The following is a 22,997-nucleotide window of genomic DNA, read 5'->3' on the forward strand; positions in this document are numbered from 1 at the left end:
CCTACATGTTCAGTACAGGCAAAATCATCCTTTTTTATTTCCTGAATATTTTCAATCTATGGTTGGCTGAATCCACAGATACAGAACCCATGGATACAAACGGCTGACTGTACTTAATAATAATTATATCAAAGTTTATTTTTACTTCATAAGGCTGTCAACTATACTGCCCAATATGTATCATAAAATAGTAACACGAGTATCTGTATTTTACAAAGGACTTTTTTTTTTTTTGAGCCAGGCTGAAGTGCGGTGGCACAATCTCGGCTCACTGCAACCTCCACCTCTGGGGTTCAAGCGGTTCTCATGATTCAGTCTCCCAAGTAGCTGTGATTACAGGCGTGTGCCACCACAACTGCCTAATTTTTGTATTTTTAGTAGAGACCGATTTCACCATATTGGCCAGGCTGGTCTCAAACTCCTGGCATCAAGTGATCTGCCTGCCTCGACCTCCCAAAGTGCTGGGATTATTGGTGTGAGCCACCATGTCCAGCCATTACAAAGGACTTTTACAATCTATAAATAAGGTCAAGTATAGAGTCAAAAACAGACTATATGTTACAAAGACATTAATTAGATCAGGCTTTGCTGTATCCTTTTTTATTTCCTGAATATTTTCAATCTATGGTTGGCTGAATCCACAGATACAGAACCCATGGATACAAAGTTGTATAAAAACTGTTGCTTTGTGGTTTGATTATTTTAATTTCAAAATTGCAAATAAGGGATAATGGATTTGTCATAACTAACACTTGATAGTGCTTACTATATGCCAAATACAACAAACCTATGAAATAGGTATTATCTGGCCAGGTGTGGTGGCTCACACCTGTAATCCCAGCACTTTGGGAGGCCAAGGTGGGCGGATCACGAGGTCAGGAGCTCAAGACCAGCCTGACCAACATGGTGAAACCCTGTCTCTACTAAAAATACAAAAATTAGCCAGGCATGATGGCGTGCTCCTGTAATCCCAGCTACTCAGGAGGCTGAGGCAGGAGAATCGCTTGAACCCAGGAGGCGGAGGTTGCAGTGAGCCGAGATCACACCACTGTACTCCAGCCTGGGCAACAGAGCGAGACGCCATCTCAAAAGAAAAGAAAGAAAGAAAGAAAAAGATATAAAGGTATCTCAATTTAGTAAAGAGTAAACACCCACTCACTATTTAACTAACAGTTGACTACAAAATTGTGAGAAGGCCCAAAGAGGTACAGTATAATCACAGCTTTTTAAACTGGCATGTAAGGTGAAAATCACATAGAGTCAAATGTACTAATTAACCCATTAGGAAGGTGTGCCATATTGAAGAACGACATATTATTACTCACTGAAATCCAATCCAGACTTTCTCCAGTTTTAGAACATTACATGAAGTAAAGCGTTTGTATTTGTCGAATTACACCAATATTCTTTAAACATATAATCTCTAAGAAGATATTCCCAGTATGAGACAATCATGGGAAACGCAGATTAACTTTTCTATAGCATATATACATTGAGTGATTTGCACAAGAAATTAACCATAGTATACACACGTGTGTGTGTCTCTGTCTCTCTACATCTCTGAAAGAAACATGTCTTATTAAGTTTTATAGTCTCAGAATGTAATAGCACCTAGTAGATTCTCAATGCCACCCTCATAGGTTATCAGTGAATGTTAATACAGCAAGGACGTTTAAGTTCAAAAGACTTGAGTTTGTGAGTCCCTGATTTTTCACTTACTGCTCTGCAGTAATTTGTGATGGCAGACCGATTAATTTTGCCAAGGCTGCTTTAACACAGTGCCATATATGAGTTCTTACCCAAAAACATCTTTAAGTTACTATTTGGCTTTCGAAATTCAAAGTTTCTGTTCATGCTTCTTATTCCATATTTTATACATTTTTCTATCAACTCATATCCAATCTTCAAGCATCATCTGAAATCCTAAATCTTCCATGAAGCCTTCCTTTAATTCATAAATTAAAAACATATTGATCACTAATTATGGATTTCTCATAATATTTATACTTTCAGTTACCATATGTTTTATCATATAGGACTATACTATTTCTTAATTGCTACCGAGATAAGAATTTTATATCCTATAGGCAGAGAAACTGATTTTCCAGTGTCCAAAGGAAATATTGCTAGGCATCTAGTACATTCAAAGCTTGCTTAATTAAACTGAAGAGGAAGAAAAACCTATAATAATAAAATTTTTTTAAGAAAAGAATTCCCCAAAGAATTAATTGCATTTTTGCATGTGTATTCTTTGGCTGGGGGGTGGGATGGGGGCAGGGAGGGATATAAGTTTCTATTTTAAAGAATACAACCATTGAATATGGCTTCTTTGGGGGTGGAAAGGAGTTGACTTTTCTTTTTATTTGTTTTGTTTTTGCTTTCAATCCACTGGGATAATAAAAGTCTGAGAGAATCTTAAGTAATTTCCTATACCTGAAGAAATCCAACGATCTAGATTTTCTGAAATTGCTCTAGACTTGTGGTCAATGTGGAAGAATTTATTACCATTCTCTAACAAATAGAAGAATGGATAATGACTCTCTTTAGGGTTGGGAAACAAGTTCCTATCCAGAGTCTGACCTACTTCAATAAATTCAGCTGACACTAGCTATGAAATTAGTACTTAAGTTTTTAAAACTGCTAAAGTGCCCTTAAAGCAACCCAGAAGGACAACCCAACTGTACCTATGGGAGCTTCACTTGGGAAGGGCAAAAAGGATTCCTTCCACAGTGATTAATTCTACAAATTCATTTACATAAGATTCAGAATTACATAAAGAAAACACACTAATGTATATTTACTCAGCTTCAATTCTGTCTCATTCTCAGAAAAATGGGCTTAAGCACTACTTAAACGTTCATTTTATTAATTGCTGAACTATTCATAATTATGTTTGAATTTTAAAAACAAGTGGTTTTGACCTGACGCGGTGGCTCATGCCTGTAATGCCAGAACTTTGGGAGGCTGACACGGGTGGATCACGAGTCAGGAGATCAAGGCCATCCTGGCTAACACGGTGAAACCCCATCTCTACTAAAAATACAAAAAATTAGCCGAGCGTGGTGGCGGGCGCTTGTAGTCCCAGCTACTCGGGAGGCTGAGGCAGGAGAATGCCGTAAACCCGGAGGCAGAGCTCTCAGTGAGCCGAGATCGCAAGACCGCACTCTAGCCTGGGCGACAGAGCGAGACTCCATCTCAAAAAATAAGTAAATAAATAAAATAAAAACAGGTAGTTTTGTTGTTAACAATACCTACTAACTGCCTTTAAATTAAAATTTTAAACATTTTAGAGACGAGAATTTGGCTAAAATTTTCCATAATGAAATCTTCCTTTTGGCAGGGTTTGGTGGCTTATGTCTATAATCACAGTACTTTGGGAGGCCAAGGCGGGCAGATCACCTGAGGTCAGAAGTTCAAGACCAGCCTGACCAACATGGTGAAACCCTATCTCTACTAAAACTACAAAAAGTAGCGGGGTGTGGTGGCACGTGCCTGTAATCCCAGCTACTTGGGAGGCTGAGGCAGAAGAATCAACTGAACCTGGGAGGCAGAGGTTGCAGTGAGCTGAGATCACGCCATTGCGCTCCAGCCTAGGTGACAGAGCAAGACTCTGTCTCAAAAAAAAAAGAAAAAAAAATCATCTTTTTATATATTCCATAGCAATGGATAAGTAGAAAGAAACAAGCAGTTAAACAGAACACAGTCATACTTTAGTAATGACTGATGTGCTACAAAAACCGATTCTCTACAAAACCTGATGTGCTACAAAAACTGACTTTCTCCTCAAACAGTCAATGCAGCTTTGGGGAAAAAACGTTATTAAAATAAAATAACTCCCCGGCTCGTGTTGCCATTTGCCTTAAAGATGCTGGTAACACTTTGGATCAAGTATAGAGGAACTGTGAATCTCTACAAGAAACGGTAAATATGGGGGGGGAGGGGGGAGGGATTGCATTGGGAGTTATACCTGATGTAAATGATGAGTTGATGGGTGCTGACGAGTTGATGGGTGCAGCACACCAACATGGCACAAGTATACATATGTAACAAACCTGCACGTCATGCACATGTACCCTAGAACTTAAAGTATAATAATAATTTTTAAAAAAGAGATCAGAATTAAAAAAAAAAAAAAAGAAACGGTAAATAATCAATACTAAAATCAAAATTTTTCTACTCCCCATGGATTGTTTAAAAGCAACAAGCAGTATTTATTCAATATTTTTAGGTCTCTGAAAATTAATGTATATAAGCATCTCTAAAAACGTAAGGGATAGAAATTTCAGAAAAAATTAAATTACAATAATATACATAAGCCATTTTCCTAAATAATACATACAGTTCCAAAGGAGGAATAATGCATTGATGCTAAGCAAGCTAACCTGAGTTTCCACACTTGAGTATGATGGAGCTGTGAACATGCAACTCCAAAATACAGCACCTTGGCATATCGAATATTTTAAGCTAAAGGAATTTGAGGAAGGGCAGGTGCAGGAAGAACTGACCATCCCCTGAGGCAGATCATAGAATCCTCATGTGAGAGATGCCCTCCCTATACACAGAGAAAAGAAGCATCCTTATCCCCAAAGGTGAAAGGATACCCAAAGGAACCAAAATGAACAGGCTTTACCAAGTTTCCCCAGTTTACTACTCTTGACTCATACCCTATTGTCCTATCACATTTTCTACAACTCTCCACCCTTCATCAAAGTTAGTATAAAAACATTCAGGTTTAACTGTTTCTTCGGGTCTTCATTTCCTTCTGAAGGCTTCAAACTTATATTCAGCAAATGTGTATGTTTTTGTCTTGTTAATCTGTCTTTTGTTACATGGGCACAGTAGAGAACCTAGAAGGACAGAACGAAAATGTATGTTTCCTCTCCTGTAAGTGCTTCTTAATTACAATCTTAAAACAAGATAAGCCAAAAGCAAACTAAAATAAGCATATTAAAAAAAACAAACTATGACAGAGGAGGCAGAGCAGGATGGCCAAAGAGAACCCTCCAGCGACTGTCCCCCTGGCAGGAACACCAAATTCAACAACTATCCCCACAAGAAAGTACCTTCATAAGAACCAAAAATCAGTTGAGCAATCACAGCACCTAGTTTTAACATCATATCAAGGAAAGAGGCACTGAAGAGGGTAAGAAAGACAGTACTGAATTGTCAGCATCACTTCTCCTCCATTCCCCAGCAGCTGCATGGCATGAAGAGAGAATCTGTGTGTTTGGGGGAGGAAGAATGTGGTGACTGTGGGACTCTACACTGGAACTCAGTCCTGCTTGTCACAGCAGAAAGCAACACAGGGCAGAATTCAGCTGGTACCTATGGAGGGAGCATTTAGGCTAGTCCTAGCCAAAAGGGAATGGTCCATCCCAGTAGTAAGAACCTGAGTTCCAGATGGGCACACCACTGTAGGCTAAAGCACTCTGGGGTCTTAAATAAACTTGAAAGGCAGTTTAGGCTACAAGGACTTCCTAGGCAAGTCCTGGTGCTGTGTTGGACTCAGAGGTAGTGGACGTGGGGTGCACATGACCTAGTTAGACACCAGCTGGGGCAGCCAAGGGAGTGCTTGCATCACCCCTCCCTCAACCCCAGGCAGCACGGCTTGCCCCTCCAGGAGAGACTCCTTCCTTCTGCTTAGGGAAAGGAGATGGGAGAGTAAAAGAGAACTTTGTCTTGCAACTTAAATACCAGCTCTGCCACAGCAAAATAGGGTACCAGGCAGAGTTCTGACTCCCCCATTCCAGGCCCTAGCTTCAGGCCACAATGGAGCAGAGCACCAGGCAGACTCCTGGAGTCCCAGATTCCAGGCCTGGCTCCTGATTAAGATTCCTAACTCCAGGCCTTGGCTCCCAGACAGCATTTCTGACCCAACATAGGCTGTGGGTTGGGGAAGCTACCACCCTAAAGGAAAGGGCATAAGCCTGGCTGGATTCAACACCTGCTGATGAAGAGCCCTTGGGCCTTGAGTGAACATCGGCAGGAATCAGGCAGTGACTGCTGCAGGCCTTGGTTAAGACCCAGTGCTGTGCTGGCTTCAGGTCTGATGTAGCACAGTCCCAATGGTGATGGCCACATGGGTACTTATGTCACGCCTCCTCCAGCTTCAGTCAGCTCAACATGGAGAGAGAGACTCCACTTCTTTTGGGGGAAAGTAAGGGAAAAGAACAAGAGTCTCTGTCTGGTAATCCAAGTAATTCTCTCAGATTTGTTACCCAAGACCAACAAAGTGGTACCTCTATGAGCCTGCAAGAGTCACAGTGTTACTGGGCTTGGGTTGCCCCCTATGCAAATATGGCTGCAGAGACCATGGATGACAATACTCAACTCCCTATGAATACTTGGAAAGCCTTCCCAAGAAGGATGGGTACAAACAAGCCCAGACTGTGAAGACTACAATAAATACCTAACTTTTCAATATCCAGATGAATATCCACAAGCATTAAGACCATCCAGAAAAACATGACCTCACCAAAGGAACTTAGTAAGGCACCAGCAACCAATCTCAGAGTGACAGAGGTATGTGACCTTTCAGACAGAGCATTCAAAATAACTGTTTTGAAGAAACTCAAAAAATTCACGATGTAACAGAGAAGGAATTTAGAATCCTATCATTAACAGAGATGGAAATAATTTTTTAAAATCAAGCAGAAATTCTGGTGCTGAAAAATTCAATTGACATACTGTAGAATGCATCAGAGTCTCTCAACAGCAGAACTGATCAAGCAAAAGAAAGAAGCAGTAAGCTCGAAGGCAGGCTGTTTGAAAATATACAGTCAGTGGAGACAAAAGAGAAAAAAGAAGGACAAGCGAAGCATGCCTAGCAGATCTATAAGACGGCCTCAAATGGACAAATCCCAGAGCTTTTGGCCTTAGCGAGGGAATAGCGAGAGAGAGATCAGGGTAGAAAGTTTATTCAAAGGGATAATAACTGAGAACATTCCAAACCTAGGGAAAGATATCAATAGTCAAGTACGAGAAGGTTATAGAACACCAAGCAGATTTAATGCAAATAAGACTACCTCAAGACTTTTTAACAGTCAAACTCCCAAAGGTCAAGGATAAAGAAAAAATCCTAAAGGCAGCAAGAAAAAAGAAACAACATACAAAGGAGTTCCAATACATCTGGCAGCAGACTTCTCAGTAGAAGCCACACAAGCCAGGAGAGAATGGCACAACATATTTAAAGTGCTGAAGGGAAAAAAAACTTTTATCCTAGAATAATATATCCAGCAAAAATACCCATCAAACATGAAGGAGATATAAAGATTTTCCTAGACAAAAAAAGCTGAGGGATTTCATCAACACTAGACCTATCCTACAAGAAATGCTAAAGGGAGTTCTTCAACCAGAAAGAAAAGGGCATTAATGAGCAATAAGAAATCATCTGAAGGTACAAAACTCACCGGTAATAATAAGTACACTGTCATTAAGGTTTGTAAACTACCCATATCTTGAGTAGAAAGACTAAAAGTTTAACCTATCAAAAATAATAACCATAACTTTTCAAGACATAGACAGAATAAAATATAAATAGAAACAAAAAGTTACAAAGCAGGGGAATAAAGTTAAAGTGTAGAGTTTTTGCTAACTTTCTCTTTGCTTATTTGTTAGTTTTTACAATCGGTATTAAGTAATCATTAGCTTAAAATAATGAGTTATAAGATGTTATTTGCCAGCCTGGGGAACACGGCCAAACGCCCATCTCTACAAAAATATAAAAAATTAGCTGGGCATGGTAGCATGTGCCTATAGTCTCAGCTACTTGGGAGGCTGAAGTGAAAGATAACCTGAGTCTGGAAGGTGGAGGTTCCAGTAAGCCAAGATCACCTCACTTAGGCCAGGCGCGGTGGCTCATGCCTGTAATCCCAGCACTTTGGGAGGCCAAGGTAGGCAGATCACTTCAGGTCAGGAGTTCGAGACCAGCCTGGCCAACATGGTGAAAACTCATCTCTACTAAAAATACAAAAAAATTACCCAGGCACGGTGGCATACACCTGTAATCATAGCTACTCTGGAGGCTGAGGCAGGAGAATCGCTTGAACAGTCTGTTGCCTATAAGAAATATACTTCATTTGTAAAGACACACATAGACTGAAAATAAAAGGATGGAAAAAGATATTCCATGCAAATGGAAACCAAAAAGAGCAGGAGTAGCTATACTTGCATCAGACAAAACAGATTTCAAGACAAAAGCTATAAAAAGAGACAAAGAAGCCAGGCACAGTGGCTCACACCTCTAATCCCAGTACTTTGGGAGGCCAAGGCAGGCGGATCACCTGAGGTCAGGAGTTCAAGACCAGCCTGGCCAACGTGGCAAAACCTTTTCTTTACTAAAAATACAAAAAGTAGCTGGGCGTGGTGGTGTGAACTGTAGTCCCAGCTACTTGGGAGGCTGAGGCAGGAGAATCGCTTGAACTCAAGACGCAGGAGGTTGCAGTGAGCCGAGATCACGCCACTGTACTCCATCCTGGGCAACAGAGCAAGACTCCATCTCCAAAAAAAAACAAAAAAAGAGAAAGACAAAGAAGGCCATTATATAATGACAAAGGGATCAATTCAGCAAGAGATATAACAATGGTAAATATATATGCATCCAGCACTGCAGCACCTAGATATATAAAACAAATATTATTAGAGCTAAAGAGAGAGTCTCCAATGGGGTAACAGCTGGAGATGTCAACTTCAGCACTGGACAAATCATCCAGACAGAAAATCAATAAAGAAATATCAGACTTAATCTGCAGTGTGAACTAAATGAACCTATCAGATATTTATACATTTCATCCAATGGCTAGAGAATATACACATTCTTCTCCTTGGCACACAGATAGACCATATGATAGACTACAAACAAGTCTGAAAAAATTCAAAACATTGATATCATATCAGGTATCCTTTTTAACCACAATGGAATAAAACTAGAAATCAGTAACAAGAGGAATTTTGGAAACAGTACAAACACATGGAAATTAATCAATACGATCCTGAATGACCAGTGTGCCAATGAAGAAATTAAAAAGAAAAATTAAATATTTCTTGAAACAAATGAAAATGGAAACACAACATACCAAAACCTATGGGATATGTGAAAGCAGTACTAAGAGGAAAGTTTATAGCAATAAGTGCCTATGTCAAAAAAGAGAAAAACTTCAAATAAACAACCTAATGATACATCTTAAAGAACTAGAAATGCTAGAGCAAAATAAACACAAAATCAGTAAAAGAAATAGTAAAGATCAGAGCAGAAATAAATGGAAATTGAAAGTTAAATGAAACAAAAAGTTGGTTTTTGAAAAGATAAATGGAAATTGAAAGTTAGGCAGAAATAAATGGAAATTGAAAGTTAAATGAAACAAAAAGTTGGTTTTTGAAAAGTGTCTCAATTTGAAAAATTTGAAAAATTGAGACACTTTTAGTCAGACTAGGAAAAAAAGAAAGAAGACTCAAATAAATAAAATCAGAGATTAAAGAGGAGACATTACAACCGATACTGCAGAAATTCAAAGGATCACCAGAGACTACTATGAGCAATTATATGCCAATAACCTGGAAAGACTAGAAGAAACTGAAAAATTCCTAGACACATACAAAATACCAAGACTGAACCATGAAGAAATCTAAAACCTGAACAGATTAATAACAAGCAACGACATCAAAGCAGTAATTAAAAGTCTCCCAGCAAAGAAAAGCCTAGAACCTGATGGCTTCACTGTTGAATTTCACCAAACATTTAAAGAAAAAGCCTAATATCAGTCCTATTCAAACTATTCTAAAAAATAGAGGAGGGAATACTTCCAAACTCATTCTACAAGCCCAGTATTCCCTAATAACAAAACCAGAAAAAGACATATTAAAAAAAGAAAAAAAAAAAAACTACAAGTCAATGTCCCTGATGGACATTGATACAAAAATCTACAACAAAATACTAGCAAACTGTATTCAACAATACATTAAAAAGATCATTCATCATTACCCCACAGATAAATCCCACAGATGCAAGAATGGTTCAACATATGCAAATCAATCAATGTGGTACATCAAATCGACACAATGAAGGACAAAAACCATATGACCATTTTGATTGATGCTGAAAAAGTATGTGATACAATTCCACATCCCTTCCTGACACAAACCCTCAAAAAACTGAGTTTAGAAAAAACATACCTCAACACAATAAAAGCCATATATGACAGACCCACAGCTAGTATCATACTGAATGGGGAAAAACTGAAAGCCTTTCCTCTAAGATCTGGAACAAGACAAGAATGCCCACCTTCACAACTGTTATTCAACATAGTGCTGTTAGTCTTAGCTAGCACAATCAGACAAGAGAAAGAAATAAAGGTCACCCAAACTGGAAAGGAAGAAGTCAAATCATCCCTGTTTGCAGACGATATAATCTTAAACCTAAAAACACCATCAAAAAACTATTAGAACTGTAAAACAAACTCAGTAAAGTTGCAGCATAAAAAATCAACATACAAAAATCAGTATTTCTATACGCCAATGGTGAACAATTTGAAAAAGAAATTTTAAAAATCCCATTTACAATAGCCACAAATAAAATTAAATACCTAGGAATTAACTAAAGAATAAAAGATCAGGCCAAACACAGTGGCTCAAGGCCAGGCATGGTGGCTCATGCCTGTAATCCCAGCACTTTGGGAGGCCGAGATGGGCAGATCACAAGGTCAGGAGTTCAAGACCAGCCTGGCAAACATGGTGAAATCCTGCTTCTACTAAAAATAATAATAATAATAATAATACAAAAATTTGTTGGGTGTGGTGGCATGCGCCTGTAATCCCAGCTACTCAGGAGACTGAGGCAGGAGAATTACTTTAACCTGGGAGGTGGAGGTTGCTGTGAGCCAAGATCATGCCATTGTACTCCAGCCTGGGTGACAGAGTGAGACTCCATCTCAGGAAAAAAAAAAAAAAAAAAAAGAAGTAAAAGATTTTAATAAAAACTATAGAACACTGATGAAAGAAATTCCAAAAAATGGGAAAATATTCCATGTTCATGGATTGGAAGAATCAATATCATTAAAATGTCCATTCTACCCAAAGCAATCTACAGACTCAATGCAATCTCCATCAAAATACCAATGACATTCTTCACAGAAATAGAAAAAATAATCCTAAAATTTATATGGAACCATAAAAGATCCTAAATAGTCAAAACTATCCTAAGCAAAAAGAACAAAACTGGAGGAATTATATTATACTGACTTCAATTTTACTACAGAGCTATAGTAACCGAAACAGCATGGTACTGGCATAAAAACAGATACCTAGACCATGGAACAGAATAGAGAACCCAGAAACAAATACACACATCTACAGTGAACTCATTTTTGACAGAGGTGCCAAGAACATACAATGGGGAAAAGAGAGTGTCTTTGGGGGGAAATTGGATTATCTATATGCAGAAAATGAAACTAAACCCCTATCTCTCATCATATACAAAAATCAAATCAAAATTGATTAAAGACTTAAATATAAGACCTCACACTACGAAACTACTACAAGAAAACATTGGGGAAACTCTCTAGGACATTGGTCTGGGCAAAAAAGTCTTGAGTAATACCCTATGAGCACAAGCAACCAAAGCAAAAATGGGCAAATGGGCAAATGGGATCCATGAAGTTTAAAAGCTTCTGCACAGCAAAGGAAACAATCAACAAAGACAGAACCCACAGAATGGGAGAAAATACGTGCAAACTACCCATCTGACGAGGGATTAACAACCAGAATATATAAGGAATTCAAGCAACTCAATAGGAAAAAAAAATCAAATAATCCAATTTAAAAATGGGCAAAAGATCTGAATACACATTTTTCAAAAGAAGACATACAAATAACAAACGGGCATATAAAAAGGTGCTCAACATCACTGATCATCAGAGAAATGCAAATCAAAACTACAATGAGACATCATCTCACCCAGGTAAAATGGCTTTTATCCAAAAGCCATTTCTATATGCAGAAAATGAAACTAAACCCCATCTCTCATCATATACAAGAATCAAATCAAAATTGATTAAAGACTTAAATATAAGACCTCACACTATGAAACTACTACAGGAAAACAATAATGAATGAATAATGAATGCTGGTGAGGATGTGGAGAAAAGAGAACCCTTGTACACTGTTGGTGGGAACGTAAATTAGTACAACCGCTATAGAGAACCGTATAGAGGTTCCTCAAAAAACTAAAAATAGAACTACCATAACATCCAGCAATCTCACTGCTGGGTATACACCCAGAATAAAGGAAATCCATATATTGAAAAGATATCTCCACTCTCGTGTATATTGCAGCACCGTTCACAATAGCCAAGATTTGCAAGCAACCTAAGTGTCCATCAGCAGATGAATGAATAAATCAAATGGATTCAGCCATAAAAAAGAATGAGATCCTGTCACTTGCAACAACATAGGTGGAACTGGAGGTCATGATGTTAAGTGAAACAAGCCAGGCACAGAAAGACAAACTTTCAATGTTCTCACTTATTTGTGGGAGCTAAAAATTGAAACAATTGAACTCTTGGAGATGAAGAACACAATTATGGTTACCAGAGGCTGAGAAGGATGGGTGGGATGGGGAAGATTAATGGGTACAAAAATATAATTACACGGAATGAATAAGATCTAGTATTTGATAGCTCAACAGGGTGACTGCAGTCAACAATAATTTATTGTACCATTTTAAAATAACTAAAAGTATAAATGGAATGTTTATAATACAAATAAAGAATAAATGCTTGAGATAATGAATACCTCATTTACCCTAATGTGATTATTACACATTGTATGCTTGTATCAAAATACTTCATGTTAGCCAGGTGCAGTGGTATGTGCCTACAGTCCTGGCTACCTGTAAGACTGAGGTAGGAGGATCACTTGAGCCCAGGGGGTCAAGGCTGCAGTGAGCCATGATGGCACCACTGTACTCCAGCCTGGGTGACATAGTGAGACACTGTATCTAAAAAGTAAAATAATGGCCAGGCATGGTGGCTCATGCCTGTAATCCTAGCACTTTGGGAGGCCAAGGTAGGCAGATCGCCAAGAGTTCAAGACCAGCCTGGCCAACATGGTGAAACCCCATCTCTATAAAAATACAAAAAAATTAGCAGGGCATGGTGATGAGCACCTGTAATCCCAGCTATTCGGGAGGCTGAGGCAGGAGAATCACTTGAACCCAGAGGCAGAGGCTGCAGTGAGCTAAGATTTCACAACTGTACTCCAGCCTATGTCGGAGCACAGGGCAACGGAGTGAGACTCTGTCTCAAAAAAATAAAAAGAGGCTGGGCATAGTGGCTCATGCCTGTAATCCCTGCACTTTGGGAGGGCAAGGCGGGTGGATCTCCTGAGGTCAGGAGTTTGAGACCAGCCTGGCCAACCTGGTGAAACCCCGACTGCTAAAAATACAAAAAACTAGCCAGGTATGGTGGCACGCACCTGTAATCCTAGCTACTCAGAAGGCTGAGGCAGGAGAATCGCTTGAATTCGGGAGGCGGAGTTGCAGTGAGCCGAGATCGTACCACTGCACTCCAGTCTGGGTGACAGAGCAAGACTCTGTTGCAAAAAAAATAAATAAATAATAAGTAATCAGCTGGGCACTGAGGTGGGCAGATCACTTGAAGTCAGGAGTTCAAGACCAGTCTGGTCAACATGGTGAAACCCCCATCTCTACTAAAAATACAAAAATTAGCTTGGCATGGTGGCGCATGCCTGTAGTACCAGCTACCTGGGAGGCTGAGGCAAAAGAATTGCTTGAACCTGGGAGGCAGGGGTTGCAGTAAGTCGAGATAGTACCACTGCACTCCAGTCTGGGTGACAGAGCGAGACTCCATTTCAAAAAATAATAATAAAATTAAAAATTTAAAATAATAAAAATATAAATAAATAAATAATTTTTTTAAAAAATCTCATGTGACCCATGAATATGTACATCTACTATGCACCCATAAAAATTAAAAGCAAAAAACTTTTAAAAAACAACAATAAAAGAAATTATGAGCTGGGAGCAGTGGTACAAGCTGAGAGATTTTACAATATATAAAAATGATGCAGTTCTAGTGGGAGGCTAGATGGGAGGACCACTTAAGGCCAGAAGCCCAAGGTTATAGTGCCTGATGATCACACCCCGTAAATAGTCACTCTACTGCAGCTTGGGCAACACAGTGAAAACTCACCTCTTAAAAACAAAACAATACAAATTAGGATACCAAAAATAGTATTTTAATCAACAGAAGGAAAAATATCTCAGCAGAATCACAGATGTTATTCATTAATTCTCCCAACCTCCAATGACACATAAGTTCCTCACACGTGAATGCTAAAAATGTTATATTCTTTATGATGGGTTTGAGTTCTATAATGGAATCCCCTCCCGTCCCCTCCCTTTCTCTCCCCTCCTTTTCTTTTCTAACAGGGTCTTGTTCTGTCACCGAGGCTGGAGTCCAGTGGTGTGATCACAGCTCACTGCGGCCTTGATCTTCTGGGCTCAAGGGATCCCACCTCAGCCCCCACTATCAGTAGCTGGGACTACAGGCACGCGCCACCATGCCCACCTAATTTTTGCTTTTTTTTTTTGAGATGGTCTCTCTGTCACCCAGGCTGTAGTGCCGTGGCACGATCTCAGTTCACTGCAAGTTCACAGTTCACTGCCTCCCAGGTTCATGCCATTCTCCTGCCTCAGCCTCCCGAGTAGCTGGGACTACAGGTGCCTGCCACCACGCCTGGCTCATTTTTTGTATTTTTAGTAGAGACAGGCTTTCACTGTGTTAGCCAGGATGGTCTTGATCTCCTGACCTCATGATCCGCCTGCCTTGGCCTCCCAAAGGGCTGGGATTATAGGCGTGAGCCACCGTGCCCAGCCAATTTTTGCATTTTTTATAAAGACAAGGTTTCCCCATATTGCCCAAGCTGGACTCAAATTTTTGGGCTCAAGCAATCCACCTGCCTCGGCCTCTCAAAGTGCTGGGATTACAGGTGTGAGCCACTGTGCCCAGCCACCATTTTTCTTAATGTTTAGCATTTTTATTTTCCTTATCTGAAAAATGACAAAAATATATCATAGCCATCTACAAGATGCCTTCAAATAATCTACTAATATGCAATAACAATATTTTTCTTATATAGTAACCCAAAAGGAATCTGATTCTGTTGATTTTCTTACAGACAACTTAAGAGCAGGGTTTAAAATAAGGAGTTGGAGTCCTGTTTTCTTTTCTAGATGAGAAAAGTGATTGAGTAAACTCAGTTTATGAAAGAAATGTCAGATTAAGTAATATACGTAAGTCACAGGAATAGAGAAGTATTGGATGAATTGTCCCCTCCTGAATTCTCATTAAGCATTTGATTATATAAACCAGCAATACTGAAATAGTATCATTTTAAAATTTGTATTATTTTAGCCTATATTCTGGTTTTAGTTCTTTTCAACTTCACCTTAAAATAAACAAGAAAATAATGTATGTGTCAAAATTAGGAGACAAAAGAAAAACTGGAAAAAAGATTGCAAACTAAGTAATCACCATAAATTAGTACCAAAGTCAGAAAAGGGGATGACTTTCCAATGGACCAATTATGGACTAAAAGTAAAACTAATATTATAAGTTACATATTTTATATAACAACTTCTAATTGGACCTTTCCTCAGCCCTTCTTCCCCCACTTCAGCCACCAAACTACTTCCTTTCTTCCGTTCACTAACAAACTTCCTGAAAGTTGCTATGTCCATTTGATAACTACCATTCAGTCCTCAGTTCATTACAGTCTGGCAACCAGGAGGTTCACATGGCCTCCTATAGATACCTTGTCTATTTTAAATTTTCATCCTCCTTGACATGTCTATAGCTTGACACTGTTGGCCGGTCCTCATTTCGTAGAGTTCTCTGGTTTCTTGGCTTCTAGAAAAACAAACTCTCCAGATGCTAGGCCTACTACACAGTTTCTTCTCCGTCTCCTTTAATCATTCCCCCTTCTCTCTGGAGATGATCAGTGGTTAAATCTTTTTTCTTCTTGCACAAAAGTTGTTTTTGCTGAGGGGCAAAAGCAACTCCCAAACCTGTTGCTTTTGCCCCTCAACCCCTGGCTTCAACCATCATGTCTATTAACCCTCTGTAAACACTAGAATAACTTATGGAGCTTTTAAAAATACAGATGGCACTTCAGGTTCCAGCAATATGACAGACAAAGAGTCCAAAAACATCTCCAGTAAAAATCCCAGTTAACATTCAATAGAAAACGTATATAATGTAATGTTTTATATATGATGTTTTATATATAATGTATGATTTATATTTGTTTTTATATAATAATATAGTATTACATATCTTACTTTTATAAATATATAATTTTAATACATGCCTGAACTAGCAGTAACATGAAAGAATACCTTAGAGGCCCCAGAAACAACAACAAAGTATAGATTTAGAGAAGTAAGCATTTACCTTGTGGGTATCCAATGATCTCTGGTGGGCAACAGCCTGGCTACCAGGAGCCCTATGCAATCAGTAAGGAGGCAAAGCCTGGGACCTGAACAGGTAGGAATTCAAGGTCAGAGAACCCTCTACTAAAAAACAATGCCTTTAGGGAGATAGTGAAGATAGTACTCATCTCGGCCTTGGCTCCCAGTAGTACAGGAAAAAGGAAAAAGAGTCCTTAGAAAATTCCTGACCTTAGGAGATCGAGACCATCCTGGCTAACACGGTGAAACCCTGTCTCTACTAAAAAATATAAAAAAACTAGCCAGGCGAGGTGGTGGGCACCTGTAGTCCCAGCTACTCGGGAGGCTGAGGCAGGAGAATGGTGTAAACCCGGGAGGCGGAGCTTGCAGTGAGCTGAGATCTGGCCACTGCACTCCAGCCTGGGCCACAGAGTCTCAAAAAAAAAAAAAAACTAAAAAAAAAAAAGAAAATTACTGACCTTATGCCTGCATTCGCCCAGGTTGGGGCCTGAATTCACACCAAGTACATGACCCAAAGAAACCTTAAGTTGCTAATTTAGTTTAATTTTTCTTAATAGTGCCCGAGGTGCCTACCAGGAAGCAATATAAACCCTGTGTGGAAAAATGCACAGGAAACTCAGGCCTCAAAGAATTGCCACAGATAAGTTCCAAATTACATAAACTCATAATTTTATTAAAAATCACCAACCTCATGAAGAAACAAAATACCATGAGCTAGAGTCAGGAGAAACAAAAAACTATGAAATCAGAATGCAGATATTAGAATTTTTAGATAAGGAACATAAAATAAGCATGGTTCAACTGCTTAACAATACAAAAGAAGACCTTGAAAGTATGCTGAAGGAACAAGAGACTATCAGAAATGATCAAGACCTAAAAAGGAACCAAAGAGAACTTCTGGAAATAAAAAACATAATAACTGAAACCTTGACACTCAATGGGGAGCTAAAAAAAAAAAAAAAGGATTAAGCACAGCTAAAAAGTAATGAACAGGAAAGCAAATCTGATGATTATAAAGGAAGCACTGTGATGAAACCCTAAGATGGAAAATACAAGAGATTATGAAACACAGAAGACAGAATGAAAAGACCCAACATACATCTAACAAGAGTTGCACAAGAATAAAAATGAGGAAGATACAATATTTGAAAAGATAACTGAGAACTATAAAGTCAATGAGGGGAAGAGATTATTGTCTATTTTATTCTCTGCTGCATCACCAGCCCTTGGCACATAGCGAATGGCCTATACATATCTGTGGAATTAATAACCAAAGATTCAACATATATCTAATCAGAGTTCTAAAAGGAAGAAAAATAAGAAGACACAGTAGCTGAAAAGTTTCTAGTACAGAAAATACCATTCCTTAGAGACAGAAATCACAGAAAAAACCTAGGATGACAGATTTTTTAATATTCACTAAGATACATCATAGTGAAACTGCAGCAAGAAAGGCAAATTACCTACAAGGGTAACAATTAAAATGACAGCTGATCTCCAAACATCAACACAAATTAAAAAACAATGATATTTTCAAAATACTAAGAGAAAACAACCATCAAAACAATTCCATACCCAGCAAAATTTTGACTGAAAGCCAAATAAAGGCATTTTCAGACAAAAACTGAGTTTGCCACCAGCAGCCTCTCACTAAAAAAAACCTCCCAAAGGTGTACTCCGGAAGAAAAAAAATGATCTCAAAGAAAGACACAATATGTAAGAAGGAAGGGTGAACAGAAAATGCTAAACACAAGGGTAAAACTAAATAAAAATGCAGGGTGCAGTGGCTCACACCTGTCATCTCAGCACTTTAGGAGGCCAAGGTGGGAGGATCCCCCTTGAGCCCAGGAGTTTGAGCCCAGCTTGGGCAACATAGCAGGACCTTATGTCTACTAAAAATAAAAAAATATATATTTAGCTGGGTGTGGTGGCAAGCACCTGTAGGTCCAGCTACTGAGGAGACTGGAGCAGGAGGATCCTCTGAGCCTAAGAAGTCAAGGCTGCAATTAACTATGGTCACGCCACTGTACTTGAGCTTGGGCAACAGAGTGAGGTCCCATTCCTAAAAATAAATAAATAATAAATAATAAAACAATACTGACTGTACAAAACAAGTCATTAATGCCTTAATTTATAGGATTAAAAATCACAGAAGAAACAAAATCCTAGACAGTAATATTTTAACTTGGGAAGTGAGGATCTGTAACCAGAATTAAAACATTCTAAAGTCTTTGCATTGTTCAAGAGGATATAAATATTAACTTTAGACTTTGTTAAGTTAAATATGCAACTGAAAATCTCCAGATTAAGTCCTGAAAGAAGAAAATAAAGTACAGCTTTCAAACCAGTAGAGGAGGGAAACAGCAATTGGGGAGGGAAATTGCTTAGACATATCTAAACATACAGTAAAGAATAAAAGGACAGAAAAAGATATAATAAGCAAAAATCAAACTAAAGAAAACTATTATGGCTATATTAATTTTAGAGGAAACAAACTAACAAAAAAGCAATACTGTAAACAAACAGGGAAGCAACAGTGATATGAAATTTAAGTCACACACACACAAAAATTTCTACCTGTAATCCCAGCACTTTGGGAGGCCAAGGCGGTGGATTACCTGAGGTCAGGAGTTCAAGACCAGCCTGGCCAACATGGTGAAACCCCATCTCTACTAAAAATGCAAAAATTAGCTGGGTGTGGCAGCACACACCTGTAATCCCAGCTACTAGGGAGGCTGAGGCAGAAGAATCCCTTGAACCCGGGAGGCAGAGGTTGCAGTGAGCTGAGATTGCACCCTCTAGCCTGGGCAACAGAGTGAGATTCCATCTCAAAAAAAAAAAAAAAAAGAAAGAAAAGAAAAAAGAAAAACAATTCTAAATCACCTAGTAATATAGATACAACATACACACACACAAGTTGACGAAACTACAAAGAGAAACTACAGCTCTCTTAATAACTGGTAGATCAATTGGTAAAATATCAGTAAAATATCAGTTATCTCGGCTCACTGCAAGCTCTGCCTTCCAGGTGCAAGCAATTCTTGCGCCTCACCCTCCGGAGTAGCTGGGACTACAGGCACCCACCACCACACCCGGCTAATTTTTGCATTTTTAGTAGAGACAGGGTTTCACCATGCTGGTCTCAAACTCCTGACCTCATGTGACCAGCCCACCTCGGTCTCCCAAAGTGCTAGGATTGCAGGCATGAGCCACTGCCCTGCCAAGAACCCTCTTAAAGTATGTATTAATACACCACTTGATAGAAGAGGCTCAAGGAAATTAAATAACTTCCCCAAGATCAGGCAACTGACAGGTGAAAGAGCTAAGATTTGAGCCCAAGTCAACTGCTACATTAAGTGATTTTACTTCCTCCATATTCCTCGAACTCATTCAGAAGGCACAGAGCAGAGTCATAAGAGCACTGATTTTGGAATTAAATACAACTATATTTGAATCACAGTTGTCATTTATTGGTTGTCTCATTTTCCATTTGTAAATTGAAGATATTACCTGTCTTCAGTGGTTGCAGTAAAAACTAAAGAAAATACTCATACTCAAAACACAGTAGTTCTTACAAGTTCTTTCTATAAATCCTTTAAATTCATGCTGAATAAAGAAAAACTATATTAAGCCAGAGTATTTGAAAAAATCGGGCACAGTGGCTCATGCCTGTAATCCCAGTATTTTGTGAGGCTGAGGCAGGAGGATTGCTCAAGCCCAGGAGTTCAAGACCAGCCTAGGCAACATAGTGAGATCTCATCTTTACTAAAAATCAAAACAATTAGCCAGGGAATTAGCCACATTCCTGTGGTCCCAGCTGCTCAGGAAGCTGAGGCAGGAGGATCACTTGAGCCCAAGAGGTCAAGGCTGCAGTGAGCCAAGATCATGCTACTGCACTCCAGCCTGGGCAACAGGGGGAGACACTGTCTCAAAAAATAAATAAATAAAATAATTAATTAATTTAATTAAAAAATAAAAATAGCCCAAAAAAGTGTGTGTGTGTGTGTTTTGTTTTGTTTTGTTTTGAGGCAGAGTCTTGCTCTGTCACCCAGGCTAAAGTGTAGTGGCATGATCTCGGCTCACTGCAACCTCCATCTCCCAGGCTTAAGCAATTCTCGTGCCTCAGCCTCCCCAGCAGCTGGGATTACAGGTGTCCGCCCAGCTAATTTTTGTATTTTTAATAGAGACAGGGTTTTGCCATGTTGCTCAGGCTGGTCTTGAACTCTTGAGCTCAGGCAATCCACCCACCTTAGCCTCCCCACAAAAAAAATGTTTTAAGAGAAAAGAGAAACTATAGTCTGGGTAAAATATTGGCTGGGCATGGTGGCTCACACCTATAATCCCAGCACTTTGGGAGGCTGGGGCAGGCAGATCACTTGAGCTCAGGAGTTCAAGACCAGCCTGAGCAACATGATGAAACCCTATATCAACAAAAAATACAAAAATTAGCCAGGTGTCATGGTGCACGCCTGTAATCTCAGCTATTCGGGAGGCTGAGGCGGCAGAATCGCTGCGCCGAGGAGGCAGAGGTTACAATGAGCCAACATCGTGCCATTGCACTTTAGCCTGGACCACGAGAGTGAAACCTTGTCTCCACAGAAAAAAAAAGACTTACAAAACATATATATGTGTCTGTGTGCATATACATCCATATGTAAGAGCTACAGGCCAGGCACAGTGGCTCATGCCTGTAATCCCAGCACTTTAGGAGGCCGAGGCAGGCAGATCATAAGGTCAGGAGTTCAAGACCAGCCTAACCAACATGGTGAAACCTTGTCTCTACTAAAAATACAAAAATTAGCTGGGCGTTATGGCGTGCACCTGTAATTCCAGCTACTTAGGAGGCTGAGGCAGGAGAATCACTTGAACCTGAGAGGCGGAGGTTACAATGAGCCAAGATTGCACCACTGCACTCCAGCCTGGGCAACAGAGCTTTTTTTTTCTGAAAACAAAGCTACGATATACACAGACACATACACATTTACTCTCTACATACACATTTACTACACACACATATATATACAGATATTTATATATATGTGTGCCCGTGTACATCCATATATGTCTGTGTATATATACATTTACTATATACAGACACACAAATACATAGGTATGCATAAAATACCTATACATTTGTGTGTCTGTGTATATACACATTTACTACATACACACACATATAAATATATATAAATATCCATATATGTATCTGCGTATATAGTAAATGTGTAAGTAGAGAATAAAGGTGTGTCTGTGTATATATATGTGTTGGTGTATATCATAGCTCTTACAACTATTATTATTATTGTCTAATTTTTCTCTTTATCTCTTTTTCCTATGACCGTTTTTCACTAACATAATTTTTCCACAACCAAATAATTTGTCCAGCTAATTGTATAACCTACTCTCTGGTCACTCTCTCCTCATCCTTTTTGTTCCTATGTTTTATGCAACTCAAATACAATACTTATAATAACCATGCTCTATGACACCAAGTCTGTTGCACAAGTTCCTGCACCCTGTAATACCTTCTCCACTTCATTTGCCTAGAAAATTCTGACTCATCCTTCAAACCTTGAATGCAAACATCTTTCCTGAAGTTTTTTCTAGTGCATCCTGATCATTCACTTCTCTATTAACTCTGTACCTCACACATACTCCTACATTATAATTATCACCCTGTGTTGTGACCATTTAACTATTAAAATGTGGGCCCTCTGGCTGAGTGCAGTGGCTCACACCTGTAATCCCAGAACTTTGGGAGGCCAGGCGGGTGGATCACGAGATCTGCCTGGCCAGCATGGTGAAACCCCGTCTCTACTAAATATATAAAAATTAGCCAGGCATAGTCACGTGCATCTGTAAGCCCGGCTACTCAGGGGCCTGAGGTAGAACTGCTTGAACCCAGGAGGCAGAGGTTACAGTGAGCCGAGATTGCGCCACTGCACTCCAGCCTGGGTGACAGAGCACGGCTCCGTCTCAAAAAAATAAAATAAAATAAAATAAAAGGTGGGCCCTCTGAGTACTGGATATTCGCTTTGTATTTTTAGAACCTAACACAGTGCCTGGAACATGAGACGTGCTAAATAGGTACCTGCAGAGTTATATTTAGGCCAATCCACCACACCAGGACCATGCTCCATCAATTCCCCCTCCCTCATTCCCAATCTTATTCTTGTCCACTGATCGCTTCCCTTTAATCTAGTAATATGCTTCTCTACAGTGAACAGACTCCACCCCTCCCGTGAAGTGCTAGCTCATTTTCCTCTTCAATGTGTAATACAGAATCATTTCTCAATTTGTCATCTTACCTGTTAGAACACATTTTTGCTTTCTCATATCACAAAGAGCATGCTTCTATTTAGCTTTTATCCATATTCTTTCTATTAGAATTGGACATTTAAATGTATTTTCTCGACCATATCAAAAAGGCCTGAAATTCTTCTCTGTCCTGGTCAGAAAATGATAAACTTTTCTCCAAACAAACATCTGTTCAAAGGAAAATTTCCTTTTCTTT

The 22,997-nt window shown here is 39.2% G+C and overlaps 1 protein-coding gene across 4 annotated transcripts in view; it reads right to left on the minus strand.

Annotated features, from left to right (window-relative positions):
- ALG6 (ALG6 alpha-1,3-glucosyltransferase) overlaps window positions 1-22,997 on the minus strand; it is a 69,295-nt gene that overhangs the window by 42,500 nt on the left and 3,798 nt on the right. The window contains exons 1-2 of one of the 4 annotated variants that reach the window (XM_023210415.2): window positions 3,968-3,995; window positions 1,800-1,945 (exon numbers count right to left, since the gene is read on the minus strand). The exons of 1 other annotated variant lie outside the window; for it this stretch is intronic. In XM_023210415.2, the coding sequence (XP_023066183.1) occupies window positions 1,800-1,854 (55 nt within the window). In that variant the 5' untranslated portion in view covers window positions 1,855-1,945; window positions 3,968-3,995. Of the gene's footprint in view, window positions 1-1,799; window positions 1,946-3,967; window positions 4,020-16,466; window positions 16,552-22,997 lie in introns of those variants that run through there. 2 more of the 4 variants (XM_023210418.2, XM_026454149.1) reach the window with 2 other exon arrangements.

Source organism: Piliocolobus tephrosceles, chromosome 1, assembly GCF_002776525.5.
Source record: "Piliocolobus tephrosceles isolate RC106 chromosome 1, ASM277652v3, whole genome shotgun sequence".
Lineage (NCBI taxonomy): Eukaryota > Metazoa > Chordata > Mammalia > Primates > Cercopithecidae > Piliocolobus > Piliocolobus tephrosceles.